Source organism: Aquarana catesbeiana, linkage group LG07 (genome assembly GCF_042186555.1).
Source record: "Aquarana catesbeiana isolate 2022-GZ linkage group LG07, ASM4218655v1, whole genome shotgun sequence".
Taxonomy (NCBI): domain Eukaryota; kingdom Metazoa; phylum Chordata; class Amphibia; order Anura; family Ranidae; genus Aquarana; species Aquarana catesbeiana.
In genome coordinates this window covers 329218550-329235292 of record NC_133330.1, presented here as the reverse complement: position 1 = coordinate 329235292, position 16743 = coordinate 329218550, and the positions used below count along the sequence as shown (strand labels likewise).

The following is a 16743-nucleotide window of genomic DNA, read 5'->3' as shown; positions in this document are numbered from 1 at the left end:
TCTGTGCTCCTCCAGGCTCTTCCAGTCCTCCTCCATGCGCTCCGCTCCGGTCCCCCTCCGTGTGCTCTGCTCCGGTCCACTCCGGTCCCCTCTGTGCTCCTATGCCCCATTTGTCCTCGATCTTTCAGCATGCAGAGCAGAGGAAGGAGCCGGTAAATCTGTCATTTACCGGCTCCTTCCTTTTCCGAATGAAAAGAGTCAGCGATCACTGACTCTGAGCATTGTAAACTGTGTTTACGATGCTTCAGTTTATGAATGGACAGGAGCCTCTGTCTCCTGTTCATTCATGTCCAGTGCAGCTGAGGCTGCAGAGAAAGGGACTGGGGAATCTGTGTCCTCAGTCCCTTTCCCGGTCTCAAAAGGGGGATGTCACCAAAGCCCCCAAAATGAATAAAAAGAAAAAAAAAAAAAGAATTATTTAAAAGGTTACACTGTCTATACTGATGGGGGGGGAGTCTGAACTGAGGGGGGTGTCTATACTGATGGGGCGGGGTCTGCACTGAGGGGGGGTGTCTATACTGATGGGGGGAGTCTGAACTGAGGGGGGTGTCTATACTGATGGGGCGGGGTCTGCACTGAGGGGGGTGTCTATACTGATGGGGCGGGGTCTGCACTGAGGGGGGTGTCTATACTGATGGGGCGGGGTCTGCACTGAAGGGGGGTGTCTATACTGATGGGGGGAGTTTGAACTGAGGGGGGTGTCTATACTGATGGGGCGGGGTCTGCACTGAGGGGGGTGTCTATACTGATGGGGCGGGGTCTGCACTGAGGGGGGTGTCTATACTGATGGGGCGGGGTCTGCACTGAGGGGGGTGTCTATACTGATGGGGCGGGGTCTGCACTGAGGGGGGTGTCTATACTGATGGGGCGGGGTCTGCACTTAGGGGGGGTGTCTATACTGATGGGGTGGGGTCTGCACTGAGGGGGGTGACTGCACTGAGGGGGCGATTTGTACTTAGTGGGGGGGTCTATACTGAGAGAGGGGGTCTGTACTGAGCAAGGGGGGGCTATGTACTAAGGGGGATTATAGTTGGTGGAGGGGGGTGACACCAATTTTTTCCGCACCGTGTGACACCAACCCTAGTGACGCCACTGGTAAGGTGTATTAGTCTAGCAGCAGCATTCATAATAGACTGAAGGCTGGACATACATTATACAATTTTCTTGTATGTCTTTCCTTTAAATTTACAAAAAGCATTTAATATGAGGTCACACCTAAACACTTTCAATTTGTATGCAGTCAGGCAGGCCCTTGAACTACATAGTTGAAGGTAACCCTAAAGGAAACTGAATAAGAAAATTCTATAATGTATGGCCAGCTTAACTTGGTAAAAATAGACAATAGCAAAGCCTCCATAGTAGGACAGACTGAGGTCTGAATGAGGAAGCATCTCCTCTCGGGGCCACGGGCCCAACATATTTTATATGTATCAGCCGGGGAGTTGGGGGGAGCACCCCCAGGCCTCAAACCCATCGTTCCCTGAAGGCTTCACACACTACAACCCTTAATATAGATTGTACCTTCTCTGCTGCTGGGTCTCTAATCCTGCTGACTCTGGGGGTTCCCGTAATTCTTCCTCTGTGTCTCCCGTTTCTGCAATAACTAGATGGTCTATCTTGTTATTTTCAGCATCTTGTGTTGATATTTCAGTCTTCTCAACATTTCCATCTCCGTATTCCTCTGAGGAGCTGGAGTCCTCGCTCGACGTGGTTTCATAGCTAAAGGCAACATAGCAGATTAAAAGTCAAAGTACAACTAGAAAAAAAAAAAAAAAATAGGACAAAAAACACACAAACTCCTGTCTTCAGTCTGCATCTGCTGTATATTTTCATTTACGAATTGTGTCGCATTTGCACCAGTTTTGCTGTAAAACTGGTGAAAATGAAAATGTAAAATAAAATAAAGAATTTGATGAAATAAAATGTACAACAAATTAGAAAACTCTATTAATACATGTAAGTATTTTACAATAACAGCTTTCTTTTTATATCATGGCATAATAAACAATATTTATTAAATTATCAAAAAAAAAAAAAAACGTGTTTTATCCCGCGCTCCCTAATCTATCCTAATGGCCCTGGGGCCATCATAAAAAAAAAAAAAAATACAGAATTATGATTTTTTTTTTTACAGAATTCTGAGTTTGAATGTCAGAATTTTGACTTTGAATATCAGAATTATGATTTTTAATCTCAGAATTCTGACTTTTAATCTCAGAATTCTGTAGAATTTTTTTTTTTTTTAAACTTACAATTCTGATTTTCAAAGTCAGAATTCTGATTTTCAAAGTCAGAATTCTGAGTTTCAAAGTCAGAATTCTGAGATTAAAAATCAAAATTCTGACATTCAAAGTCAAAATTCTGACATTCAAACTCAGAATTCTGTAAAAAAAAATCATAATTAAAAATTAAAAAAAAAAAAAAAAAAATTTTTTTTCAAAACCATAATTCTGTTTTTTAATTTTTTTTTTCTCAAAATCATAATTCTGTATTTTGTTTTCCATACTAATCTACTCAATACAAAAAAAAAAACAAATAGGCTGCAAACCACAATAATTGTGTTCCCACAACTGAAAATAAATTTGAAAAATTAAGAAAAGTGTAAATACAGTAAATTGAACAAAGTGTCAAAAAAAAAGTGTAGAAATGGCTGCTCCATTTCTAATATTTATCAAATAAAATCCTTGCGCGTGTCTTTTAGAGGCAATGCGTCCCCTTTAAAATACATTTTTGGCCATGGTGTAGATAATTACATAATGTAAAAGTCTGCCAGTGTCCAGATTAATGTTACATTGTCTCACTAAATGGGTGCGGACATCCTGAATAATTATCTCCAGTGTCCCAAAATGGATCAGTGTCCAGAGCTTCCTCCTTCTTTCAGCTTTCTGATGTTAAAGTGATTGTAAAAGGTTCAATTTATTTTTAAATACAAACATGTTATACTTACTTGCTCTGTGCAATGGTTTTGCACAGAGCAGCCCTGAACCTTCTCTTCTGGGGTTCCCTGCCCATGCTCTCCACTCCTCCCTCTTCTCCTTCTGTTCTGTGTGCATCTATAGACACACGTAGCGTAGCTGGCCCCCCCGTCTTGCAGGCTTTGACTGACAGCAGCAGGGGGAGAAGAGAGGGTGGCGGGAGAAGAGCTGTTGCAGATGAGCCCAGTTTTGGAATGAGATCGGGCTCAGGTGTTTAACCACTTCAGCCCCCCCTTCATGACCGGGCCATGTTTTGCGATACGGCACTGCGTCGCTTTAACTGACAATTGCACGGTCGTGCGACGTTGTACCCAAACAAAATTGACGTCCTTTTTTCCCCACAAATAGAGCTTTCTTTTGGTGGTATTTGATCACCTCTGCGGTTTTTATTTTTTGCGCCATAAACAAAAAAAGAGCGATAATTTTGAAAAAAAAAAAACATTTTTTTACTTTTTTGCTATAATACATATCCAAAAATATATATATATTAAAAGTTAATTTATTCATCAGTTTAGGCCGATATATATTCTACATATTTTTGGTCAAAAAATCCCAATAGGCTTATATTGAATGGCTTGCGCCATTTTCCCTAGATAGATTTTAGGGACTTATTTCTTTTTTTTAACTAGTAATGGCAGCGATCTGCGATTTTTAGTGGGACAGCGACATTGCCGCGACCAAATCTGACCCCAAATGACACTTTTTGGGGACCAGTGACATTTTTACATTGATCAGTGCTATAAAAAAAATACACTGATCAATGTACAAATGACACTGGCAGGGAAGGGGTTAACACTAGGGGGGCGATCAAGGGGTTAAGTGTGTTCCCTGGGTGTGTTCTAACTGTAGGGGGGATGGGCTGCCTAGGGCATGACAGAGATCGCTGCTCCCGATCACTGGGAACAGCAGATCTCTGACATGTCTCCTGTTAGAAGGGGATTCGCCTTGTTTACAGAGGCAGATCCCCGTTCTGCCTCTGTACTAGGCGATCGCCAACGGACAACGGGCCTGCTCAAGCCGCGCGCTTGCAACTGCACCTGCGCTATCCGACGTACAGCTACGGCGATTCGTGCAGGAGAGTCAACCTGCGACAGCGGCTGGTCGGCAAGTATTTAAAGGATAAGTTCACCTTTTGACAAAAAAATAATAAATGCACTTTTTTTTGCAGGTAAAAAAATGTGTATTTATAATTTTTTGTTTTGAGAGCCTGTAAAGCATTGCACCCGCGATTAGCGGATCGCTGATGCCATGCGGGTCTCCTGAAGATCTGTCAGTGTATCTGCTTGCTTGTTTGCTTGTAGCTGATAGACTCCGACAGGAAGAATCAATGAACTAGCACAGCGCTGTGGCAGTTCATTGAGAACTACAAGCGGACAGCCGCTAAGGCTGTGGGGACTTGTAGTTTTCCATTCACAGAACACTGTGAATTTTTTAAATTGTAACAGCTAGCAGGGGGAGAAGATCCCCCACTAGCTGTCAAAGCCGGGGGGAGGAGGGGCCGATCCTTTCATAACACGTTACCCCCTGAATATGGGTGTAGCATGTAATATGTTATGAAAGAAGAACTTATCCTTTAAGGGGGCTGGGGGGGAGAGTATATCTAAAGCCAAGACCTTTGTCAGACTTTCCGCCAACAAATATTTGCTAGCAGGTTCTCAAATTTTCCGCCAAAAAAACTTTGTTGTCGGAATTTCTGATCGTGTGTACACAAGATCGTCGCACAAAAGTTCACACATGCTCGGAATCAAGCAGAAGGAGCCGCATTGGCTATTGAACTTCTTTTCTCGGCTCGGCGTGCGTCTTGTACGTTCCCACATTCGTAATTGTTGGCCAACATTTGTGTGACCGTGTGTATGCAAGACAAGTTGGAGCCAACAACCTTCGAACAAAAATCCACGGTTTTGTTGTCGGAAAGTCCGATCGTGTGTACGAGGCATTACACTTGTGGTCATTGGGAAGAATGACCCCCTTACAGATAACTAAAAAGATCAATGGTGTCAGTGGGAACTTATCTGAGAGGCAGAAATTGCTCATTGCTCAAGGAACCCCTAGCAACCTCTGGAGGAACCCTACGGTTGAGAAACCTTGCTCTAGTCTAAGAGGGGATTTACCAGACTTTTAATTGATTTCCTTTCACTTCCTGTTTTGTCTACTGGACAGAAAGTGAAGCGAAATCTCTTAAATGAGAAGCAGATGATATAAAACAGAGATTGTAATTATTTCCCACTCTATTCCAAATTAAAAATGGCTTTAGATATTCTAAGAGAATCTGCTACTTTGTTGATTCAGGGTAAAGCAACAGGTTCACTTGACAGGCCTTCCCCCCAAACAGATGATACTCACCTCTGTTGAGCTCCCCTGTTGGCTATGTCCACCTGTCGGAGTTCTGGGTCTGATCCCTGTGTAAGCTCCATGTTTGTACGTGTAGTAGCTTACACAGTGCTAATGACCTTTTCTCTTCCCCCATGTACCAAAGGATTGGCTACTCAGGCCTGAACACTGCATCCTGGAGGGTAAAGGTAGGAGGTATATTGTCATACCTGTACGGGGGTGATTCCAAAGGCTCTGAAAGGCAAATGTAGTTGTGGGGGAGCTTGGTAAAAAGGTACCACTGGGTGAGGGTGGCCTGCCAAGAAGGCCTGTCACTTTGCTTTGACAAAGGATCAGATCTGTTTCATAAAATGGATTTTAAGCACTGGGCAGTTTTAATGATATTCACTGGGGGGGTAATGGAGGAGAAGGGTGAAAGCAGGGCCGGGAAAAGGGGTAGGCAGGAGGGGCGGCTGCCCTAGGCACTGTGGTATCATGTCAGATGGGGGAGGGGGGGCACCACAAGGTTGGGGGAGGGGATTTGTGTTGGGAGGGGGAATTTGGGGGGCGGCAGGGGATAAGAATTGTGCTGGGAGGGGAAATTTGGGGAGGTGTGCTAGGAGTGGTGATTTGAGGGGATTTGTGCTAGGAGTAGAACATTTTTGGGGGGGTTGTGCTAGAAAAGGTAAGATGGTGGGTGAAAGGGGATTTGTGCTAGGAGGGGGATTTTTTTTGGGAGGGGGAAGGATTTGTGCTAGCAGGGATGACTGGGTTTTTGTGCTAGGAGGGGAACTTTGGGAGGGATTTGCGCTAGGATGGGGGATTGTGGAGAATTTGTGCTGGGAGGGGCATTTGGAGTGGGGGGAGAGGATATGTGCTCACAGGGGAATTTTGAGGGGTAGAGGATTAGTACTAGGAGGGGGGGCATTTTTTCAGGGGGCGGGGTGGATTTGTGCTGGGGCCATATGGGAAATGAGAGGATTTGAACTGGGGGGGGCAAAGATTCATGCTGGGAAGGGGATTTCAGAAGGGGGCGGACTTGTATGGGGGGGCATTTATGCTTAGGGGGTAAGCATGTAGATTGGTGCTCAATTTCTTTTTTTGGGGGGGGGACTTTTGCTGACACATAATGCTCATACATCTTTGGGTGGGGGGGGGGAATTTGGCATGTTTGCCCGCGACAATGTCACCTAGATCAGTGGTTCTCAACCTCAGTCCTCAAGTACCCCCCCAACAGGCCTTGTTTTGGAAATTTCTCTTAGATGAAATAGCTGTGCAAAATACCAAGCCATTTACTCTGATTTAAAGCACCTATGCAAGATAAAGGAAAACCTGCAAACATGGCCTGTCAGGGGTACTTGAGGTCTGAGGTTGGGAACTACTGCTCTAGGTGACCTTGTCTCGGCAATAGGTGGAAAGAGTTGGGATCAGGCCACACAGGTTTTGTATGGGAAGCATTTGCAGGCCCCAATTCCAAGGAAAATCTCCATGTTAGAAGACCTGGGCCTAACAATGCCGCCGGCCTGTGAAGTAGACATCATTAAATACTATGGCTCAACTTGTTGCAGATGCATTCACAAAAACGCGTTCAAATGTTTCAGATAGAATACCAACTAGAGTCCCAGAATCCATAATGCCCACCATTTATCATGATTAGTTAAACGTACAGAACACAGCAAGACTTCAGGATTTAATTAGATCAGGAGGGCCAGCTCATTAGTAGAACGTTCTGGACAATATCTCCAAGTCCTTCGAGCTGGAAGTTATAAATCACATCACCAGAAAAGCTAGCTGGTTAAAAAACAAAACAAAGAAAAAAAAACTAATCTTTGTAGAATTATAAACCATGCCTGTATGTAACACAAAAATCATGCCTATATGTGGGTACGTTTTGTGAAGAACTCCAGCTTTAACTACTTCTCCCTGAAGACTATTTCCGCGCTGGATCATGTTTTCTATGCTAGATTGTTTATTTTTTCAAGTTTAAAGAATCATAAAAAGTAAACCCCCTTTTCCAGCCTTCTTTAACCACTTGCGGACCGCCCCGCATACTTTTACTGCGGCAGGCCGCACCGCTCTGCGCTGGATCGTGTACCTAGTACGTGATCTGGCACTTCCAGGTAGGGGATGCGCACGCCGCCAGGGCTCTGCTGTGATTAGACAGCAGATGGATGTCCAATGGATATTCGCCGGCACCGGCTGATCGTCTAGGTCAGGGGTCTCCAAACTGCAGACCGAGGGCCAGATGTGGCCCTTTGCTAGCCTTTATCCGGCCCTTGGGGCACCATTCCTCCCACTGACACCAACAAGGGGGGCACTATTTCTTTCACTGATACCAATGATGGGATACTATTCCTCTTACTAATAGGGGCACTACTACTCCTCCTACTGACCACCAACCCTTGAGGCCATATTTATTCTCACCGATGCTGGGCTCAGGACATTTTCTGCCCCCTCACTGGCCACAATCCAGCCCTCTTAAAGTCTGAAGGACCATAAACTGGTTTGAAAAGTTTGGGGACCCCTGGTCTAGATGATACATAGAACGGAGCTCTGCGTATGTAAACTAGGCAGAGCTCTGTTCTGTCAGTGGGGAAGCCATGGATTTTCTTCTTGTTTATAACGCAAAAAATAAAAACCGCAGAGGTGATCAAATACCACCAAAAGAAAGCTCTATTTGTGGGGAAAAAAAAAAAGGACGTCAATTTTGTTTGGGCACAACGTCGCACGACTGCGCAATTGTCAGTTAAAGCGACGCAGTGCCGTATAGCAAAAAATGGCCTGGTCAGGAAGTTGGTAAATCTGTGGTTAATGTCCCTGTAGTAAAAAAAAAAAAATGTGTGCGGCATGAAGTAGCAGAGATTTGTAAACAGCGCCCGCCTGGTCTAGTCATCTTCTCAGGAAACTTTCAATTTCTCTACTTTGCTTAGCCCTAGTATATGCAATCAATGGAAACAAAGTTTTACTGAGAGTCTCCGATCTGATGCTTACCCACCATTGACCCCAACAAACTGGAGATTCTTCTTAGCTCGAGCTTCTGCACTTGAACTCGAGCGTCCGCTATTAGTCTTCTTCTTCATAATTGACTTCAGGCTGTTTATGGGGGACGTTTCTGTACAAAAAAAAAAGTCATAGAAAATTCATTAGGACATAATTAAACTTAATGACTTAGTGATGGATATCTTAAAATGGGCAAACTCGTGATGGCCATTAACAAATTTGTCATTGGGCTTTTCTTAAATTCAATCCTGGTTAAGCAGAAAAAAAAAAAGCAGTTGATTTTGCTGCATCTATTGTGACTTTCTTCCCTAAAAGGAAGTTGCTGGCAAGCTGCGTCTCGGCACAGCTGGGGATGACATTTGTCAGAATACACATAACACAAGAGGACGCAGGATGCCGCAGGCAAATTTCCCGTCTTCTAGGTGGGTGTACAAATGTTCTGTCATTTTCATGACAAGTGGAGATAATCTAATTGTTGGGCACAATACAAGTAGGGCAACTGCAATAAAAAAAAAAAAAAAAAAAAGGAAAAATAAAAATTTAACAAGACAGTAGCTCCAATATTGGGTCAAAGTTCCCAACCCATAGCATAAGGGGCCCAGGTAACCACTGTATATGATGGGCTCTAAAAAACAAAAAATTAACTGGGAAGGTCTTAGCAGGTTCGGGCAATTGTAGAGGCCATAGACCTTTGGGTTTGAAGACTTGTGCTGCTTTATGCCTCGTACACACGTTCCGAATATCGTACGACCGTTCTCGCTTAATAGTCGCAAGTAGAAATTGAATAGCTAAATAAATCACGAAAATTCTCGTACGACGGACATTAAAAAAAAAAAATCGGAAGTGATGTCATGTGTTGTAATGTATTTGTATTGTATTTTCGGACGACAACTATACTGACTAAGCGAAAATCGTACGATCTGGAATTGCACGAGGAAAATTTTCATGTATGTCCGATCGAATAATATCGGATGGACGGTCATGATCGGCTGTCGAAAGTATCGTATGATCCTTCCTCGGACGACTATTTTCGTACGATATTCTGATCGTGTGTACGGGCCATTAACCACTTATGAGCTGCATGCCGATATACGTCCTAAATTTGAAGGGGAATATCGTTGTTATGGCAGCAGCTAGCTGCCATAACCCCGGTATCCTCTTCTTCGGCCGGCGGTCCGCTTTCCGATAATAGTGGTCTCTGTGGCGGATTCACTGCAAGATCACTTTTATCGGCGGCGGGAGAGGGGGCCCCCCTCCCGCCGCGCTCCGGTGCCCTCCGACGCTTACCGGAGCCACAGGCAGCGGCGGAGACAATCGGATCCTTCTCCTTTCTGGGTATGGAGACGAGTGAGGGGAAGATAGCCCCACCCGTCTCCATACCATAGCTCTTAAAGGGCCATTTTTTGTTTTGATTTTTTTTAAATGACAAAATTTTATTATATATATATTTTTTTTTATTGCATTTTAGTGTAAATATGAGATCTGAGGTCTTTTTGACCCCAGATCTCATATTTAAGGTCCTGTCATGCTTTTTTTCTATTACAAGGGATGTTTACATTCCTTGTAATAGAAATAAAAGTGACACATTTTTTTTTAAAAAAAAGAACAGTGTAAATAAAAAATAAAAAAGGTAAAATAAATAGGAAAAAATTTTTTTTTTTTTTTAAGCGCGCCCCGTCCCGCTGAGCTTGTGTGCAGAAGCGAACGCATACGTGAGTAGCGCCCGCATATGAAAACGGTGTTCAAACCACACATGTGAGGTATCGCCGCAATCGGTAGAGCGAGTGCAATAATTCTAGCCCTAGACCTTCTCTGTAACTCAAAACATGCAACCTGTATAATTTTTTAAATGTCGCCTATGGAGATTTTTAAGGGTAAAAGTTTGTCGCCATTCCACAAGCAGGGCACAATTTTGGAGCGTGACATGTTGGATATCAATTTATTTGGCACAACATTTTCACAGTATAAAAAAAAAAAATTGGGCTAACTTTACTGTTGTCTTATTTTTTAATTCAAAAAAGTATTTTTTCCCAAAAACAGTGCGCTTGTAGGACCGCTGCGCAAATGCGGTGTGACAGAAAGTATTGCAACAACCGCCATTTTATTCTCTAGGGTGTTAGAAAAAAAATGTATAATGTTTGGGGGTTCTAAGTAATTTTCTAGCAAAAAAAAAAAAAACAGTTAACTGGTAAACAACAAATCTCAAAAAGAGGCTCGGTCCTTAAGTGGTTAATGCTAAACAGGCTAAATACTAGATAAGAGTGCACAGCTTTAATAAAGGTGTGCATCCTCTGTGTATCCGCAGCAAAGACTGACGCAAGAAGGGGGAATGAAGGGATCAAAATTATGCCTATGAATTCAGACATTGTGGCAAAAATAAAATTCTCCCTAGATAAACAGGAGGAAGGCAGTGCAGCCGAAGGACCAGCAGAGTGCCCAAAGAAAGGTTTGGATTCAGAGTGGAGGCAACTGTCCGAACAGAGAGTACTAATGTCTTCTGGGAGAGACTACCAGTCCACCCACCCCCCCCCCAGAGCCATGTGTTGAGTCTGAGCTAGTGGGGCCATCTGACCCCTTATCATTTACCAAGTGCTTTGCAAAAAGTATCCCCAGATACCTAGAGGCCAGCCCCACATTTTTATTCTGGCAGGGTCTAGGAATGGTCCTCCAAGGGTCAGCCGAGGAGTCAACTGTCCAGAAGCTGCAAAAGTATCCACAGTGGCTATGGAGCACCCAGGAATCTTGACAGAAAAATAATTTAAACAAAGAACGTCCACATAAAAGATCTTCTTCCTCTAAAAGAGCTGTAATGGAGGACAATTGTACTGGGTGGGGGGGGGGGGTTGCATATACTAAAATCTTTGTAAATTCTTTATTTTTTTTTTACACAAGTAACAAAGAATAGCATGGCCGTATAAAGTAAAGTGTAGAAACTTACAGAAGGTTAACAAGTGCATTAAAGTAAGATGCACAATACAGCAGATATATGTAGATCATCTGGCGAGGAGTACGCCATTGAAATGATAAGTCATAGAAGCTTTGTCGAGGTTACGGGAGTCAGAACTTACTTGAAAGCAGCCTTTCTCGAACCTTTTCAACACAGAAGAACCCCTGAAATAACTTTTTGGTCTCTAGGAACCCCCGCTAAAAATTACTATATCTACAACCTCATGATACATTAGTGTGATGGTCAGTGGGAAGAATGCTCCTTACACTTGTGGTCATTGGGAAGAATTACCCCCTTACAGATAGTTAAAAAGATGAATGGTGTCAAAAGGAAATAATCTAAGAGGCAGAAACTGCTCAAGGAACCCCTAGCAACCTCTGGAAGAACCCTAGGGTTCCATGAAACCCTGGTGGAGAAACCATACTCTAAAGTATGGTGAGACTTCAATGGAATGTCGAGCTGAAGGTTCTATCCTGCCCTGGCTAGGTAGGAGAGATTGCTGACATTGTGGACCAAAACGCTGGTGGATCTCTAATGCCTCGTTTCCACTGAGCGGATCGGTTCGGTTCGGTACGGTACGCTATTTTGGGTGTTTCCATTATGAAAGCGGCCCATACAACCGAACCGAACCGTTCCATTCAGGGTCCTGCTTCAGATGTGGGGCCATAGAAAATGGAACGGTTCGGTTAGGGCAGAGCTACGATACATTACACTGATTGGTGGACGTGTGACGCCAAGACGGCATTTTTTCTAAACCCACGTATGGCCTCTGTCGGTCCGACTTGCAGTGGAAACGCTCGCCTGAATAGGCCGGACCATTCTAGGCCTTCCAAACCGATCCGACCCGAACCGATCCGCTCGGTGGAAACGAGGCATAAGGGTACTAGGCAGGATATTCTGAAAATGCTAAGCCTAATGAAAATCTCACAGAGAGTTGGACCAAGCTCAATATGCCAAAGATATAAAACAGGTCGTGTTTTACATTTTTCATTTACTATACACATCGAAGTATGCAAAGATTGTTGTGTTCAATTCTTTTATATAGAAGGTCTGTTGGCATTTTGGCCATTTTTAATAATGGATATGTGTGTATAGGAAGCATGCGACCTCTATACCTAATTGTTATTTGTATGAGTATATTTGTTATATGGTGCAATAATTCATTTTGGCCCAGTCAGGTTGTGCAGTCATACAAGAAGGCCAGCTTCAGTTCAACTGCCCTTCGGTCACAATGTAATCTATAGCCCAAATTCTTACACTAATGTTGGTTTTAAACACACAGGCATGCCTGGCTTATCTGCTCACGTCTGTAACAAAACTCCCCAAAATGTGGGACTGCCAGGAAGGAAATATTTAACAAACAACGCTGGCCGCTGGCCTGTCAGGTAGGATTTATGGGGCAAGATTAGCTGAAACTCTGTCTGGGACAAGTTCACAAAAATTTATAGTTTTGTATGTAATGATGATAGAAACAGGATAACCATGGAAAAAAAGTCACAATTCTCCTTCGTAAATTCCATGAACACATGGCCATAGGATTGGTTTGTTAAAAGGGATTTCAGACATTAAAAAGGAAAATGTGTTTAAAAATGCACTTCTGTCAAATGGTAAAATGTACCATGGAAATACATACAATGGGCAGGAGGTTTTTGTTTCCCGTTCTATGATTGAATGAGTACACTAAACGGGCCATCTTTTAACATCCTCTGGTAACCTGGTTTCCTGCGCACATCTAATCCTAAATCCAGAACTCTGTAGGCCCTTCCCCAAAGGGATGTCTCTGAAAAGCCAAAATTACTATAAACATTCTCAATCTCCCATCCATATTAATTATGCCGGCATCAGATTCAGTCCTGAAGTAACAATCAGATGTACTTCCTAGACCAGCCTTTTTCAACCAGAATTCTGTGGAATCTTAGAGTTCCTCTAGATGTTGCTAGGGGTTTCTTCAGCATTGACAGTTAGACCTCCTGGTTAATGCTTGCATAGTTAGACAGTAGATGTCATTCAGCAGTGCAAGTGGCGTGTGACCGGTGAAACCTCTCCTCTCAAAGTAGCCACTGACCCCCATGTTCTTTCTCATTGTCTTTAAGGGTGGCATTCTTCCTACTCACCACCAATGTAAAGTGACCCTTCTTCATTGACTACAAATGTAAGGTTATTCTTCTCCATGGATCATCAATGCAAGGTTTTTCATCTCTACTGTCATCAATGTAAGGTGATCCTTCATCACTGACCACCAATGTAAGGGGTGTCATTACACTGACTGCCGATATAAGAGGGCACCGATCACTATTGTCGAGAAATGCTACACTATTGCATTTTTTTCTGGCCACCATTATTATTTTTTAATCAATTTTAATACCATGATTATTATTGAGAATAGATTTGATCCACAGAGCAGGGGTGTTAAGTGATCTGCTTTGGGTGTAAAATACTTTAGGTATATCACATTCTTTATGCTTTTATTCATCTAAAATATACTGATCACACTAATGTACCATGTGCTGGAGCTGCAATACAATATAGCAGAGGTTCCCCGAAACCAAAAACCTGTTTTAGGGGGTCCCTCCAGGGTAAAGAAAAAAGTTCAGAAAAGCTGCTCCAGAGTCTTCCTTATTTGATTGCAAGAGAGAATTAAAATATAATAATATCATAATTTTTATTTAATTTTGCAAATTTGTATTGTTTCTCAGGATTAATTATCGCCTGCAGTCACAGAAGGATATCGATTGACCCTCACAGCTTTAGTGGTATAATAGGTAAAATATTATATTATACAGTAGCTCTTCTATTTAGACAAAAATCAGCTTTAGCAACTGAGTTATACCTTTACCCTGTACTCATAGAAGTACCTTCCTATACTGGAATATACTGTATCTGCTCTGAGTTGTATTCACTGTTTAAGAAGCGTAAGCTAATGCAGAGTACATGCTCTACAAAATATTATGAGGAACATACTTGCCTGGACACTAAAGCCGCGTACACACGAGCGGAATGTCCGACAGAAAAAGTCCGACGGAAGCTTTTCATCGTCTATTCCGATCATGTGTAGGCCTCATCGGACTTCTTTTTTAAAATTCTGACGGACCTAGAAATGGAACATGTTCTAAATATTTCCGACGGAACCAATTTCTATCGGGAAAACCGATCGTCTGTATGCTGTTCCAAAGGACAAAAAATGACGCATGCTGTGAAGCAAGTACGAGACGGAAGCTATTGGCTACTGGCTATTGAACTTCCTTTTTCCAGTTCCGTCGTGCGTGTTGTACGTCACCGCGTTCTGGACGGTCGGACTTTTGGGTTGACCGTGTGTAGGCAAGACCGCTGAGTAACCTTCGGAGTTAATAAAGTAAGAGGAAGGATACAAACTCAAAAGGTATTTTTGACGTCCACATGTTAGAAAAAGGTAAGTTCCTTAAAGCGGAGTTCCACACAAAAATGGAACTTCCGCTTTTCGGAACCCCCCCCCCCCTCCGGTGTCACATTTGGCACCTTTCAGGGGAGAGGAGGGTGCAGATACCTGTCTAAGACAGGTATTTGCACCCACTTCCGGCATAGACTCCCATGGGAGTCTATGCCTCTTCCTGTCCCTCCGCGCTGTCTCCTGGGAAACACACAGCTCCCAGGAGATAGCGGGGACCAGTTACGATGCGCAGCGCGACTCGCGCATGCGCAGCAGGGAACCGGGAAGTGAAGCCGCATCGCTTCACTTCCTGATTCCCCCAACTAGGATGGCGGCGGCAGCTGCCGAGAACCGAGCGGGTTCACTGCGTCGCCTGCCGACATCGCTGGACCCTGGGACAGGTAAGTGGCCATTTATTAAAAGTCAGCAGCTGCAGTATTTGTAGCTGCTGGCTTTTAATATTTTTTTTTTTTTGGGCGGTTTAGGTGGACCCCCGCTTTAAAAAAGATACCACGGAACCTCTTACTCACTTTTTGTACTCCAAAAAGAAAGTAGAACCATACATGCAAACACAGGTCTAATGATATGGACTGATGGTGCAGGACCCTGCCAGTGTGGAAATGTAGAAGAAAATGACAGAGGATTCGCAATAAGGCTTAAAGTGGATGTAAACCTACACATATATCCAGTGAAGTGTACAGCCCCAGATGATACACAGGGATGAAACAAATCTCCCTATATAAGTTTTACATCCATATCTGCTGTCTTCTGCTTTCTATTCCCTTGCAAAAGTGCAGAACGTGTTAAAAATCTTTCTTCATCTGCCAGCGGTACATAGGGAAGGGTGGAGAGACTGCACTCACACTGTGAGAGCTGAGAGCTGATTGGAGGAAATGGACCCCCCCTTACATAGGCAGAGGAACGAAGGAACAGGCAGAGCTGTATTCTGAATAGACAAGCTCAGTGCTTATCTCCCTCTAAGCTCCCTCCCCAACACGAATTCTGAGCTCATGTTAGGGCTGGGAGATTTTCTTTAAAAAAAAAATCTTCGATTCTCTTAAAAAAAAACTCAATTCACGATTCGAATCGAGTTTTTTTTTTTTGTAAACCGCGCCGGTCGTGAGGCGCTGCGGGCATGAGCTTTTAGGCGAGGCCGCAGCTTCGGCCTAGTCCGCGGCGTCCGGCCTCGCGGACTAGGCCGAAGCCGCGGCCTCACCTAAAAACTCCTTGCCTGCAGCTCTTCAGGCCCGGCGCGGTGTCCGCGCCGGTCCGGAGGCGCTGCGGGCATGAGTTTTTAGGCGAGGCCGCGGCTTCGGCCTAGTCCGCGACGTCCGGCCGTAGCCGCGGACTAGGCCGAAGCCGCGGCCTCGCCTAAAAACTCATGCCCGCAGCGCCTCGGGACCGGCGCGGTGAAAAAAAAAAATCCAAAAAAATCGATTTGCTTAAATTTTGAATCGATTTGACCTCTCAACTCGATTCAAGATTTAAATCGATTTTTTTCCCAGCCCTAGCTCATGTTTCTTAAAACTTGTCAGAAGTGACTCATGCTGATAACAGAGGAACAAAGCACCAGAGAGAAGCGACACTTATGCCCCGTACACACGGTCGGACTTTGTTCGGACATTCCGACAACAAAATCCTAGGATTTTTTCCGACGGATGTTGGCTCAAACTTGTCTTGCATACACACGGTCACACAAAGTTGTCGGAAAATCCGATTGTTCTAAACGCGGTGACGTAAAACATGTACGCTGGGACTATAAACGGGGCAGAGGCCAATAGCTTTCATCTCTTTATTTATTCTGAGCATGCGTGGCACTTTGTCCGTCGGATTTGTGTACACACGATCGGAATTTCCGACAACGGATTTTGTTGTCGGAAAATTTTATCTCCTGCTCTCCAACTTTGTGTGTCGGAAAATCCGATGGAAAATGTCCGATGGAGCCCACACACAGTCGGAATTTCCGACAACACGCTCCGATCGGACATTTTCCATCGGAAAATCCGACCGTGTGTACGGGGCATTAGAGCTTTGGAGAGAGACAAGTAAACAGTACAGATAGTGGTGCTTAGTTCAGATTTAATGAATGGGGTTTACAACCACTT

General features: G+C 43.9%; 1 protein-coding gene across 4 annotated transcripts in view; it reads right to left on the bottom strand.

Moving 5' to 3' along the window:
- The window catches only part of KANK4 (KN motif and ankyrin repeat domains 4), a 198019-nt gene that overhangs the window by 62424 nt on the left and 118852 nt on the right, over positions 1–16743 (bottom strand). For all 4 annotated transcript variants that reach the window (XM_073593826.1, XM_073593828.1, XM_073593827.1 and 1 more), the window contains 2 exons: positions 8277–8397; positions 1522–1719 (listed from right to left, as the gene is read on the bottom strand). In XM_073593826.1, the coding sequence (XP_073449927.1) occupies positions 1522–1719; positions 8277–8397 (319 nt within the window). The remainder of the gene's footprint in view (positions 1–1521; positions 1720–8276; positions 8398–16743) is intronic.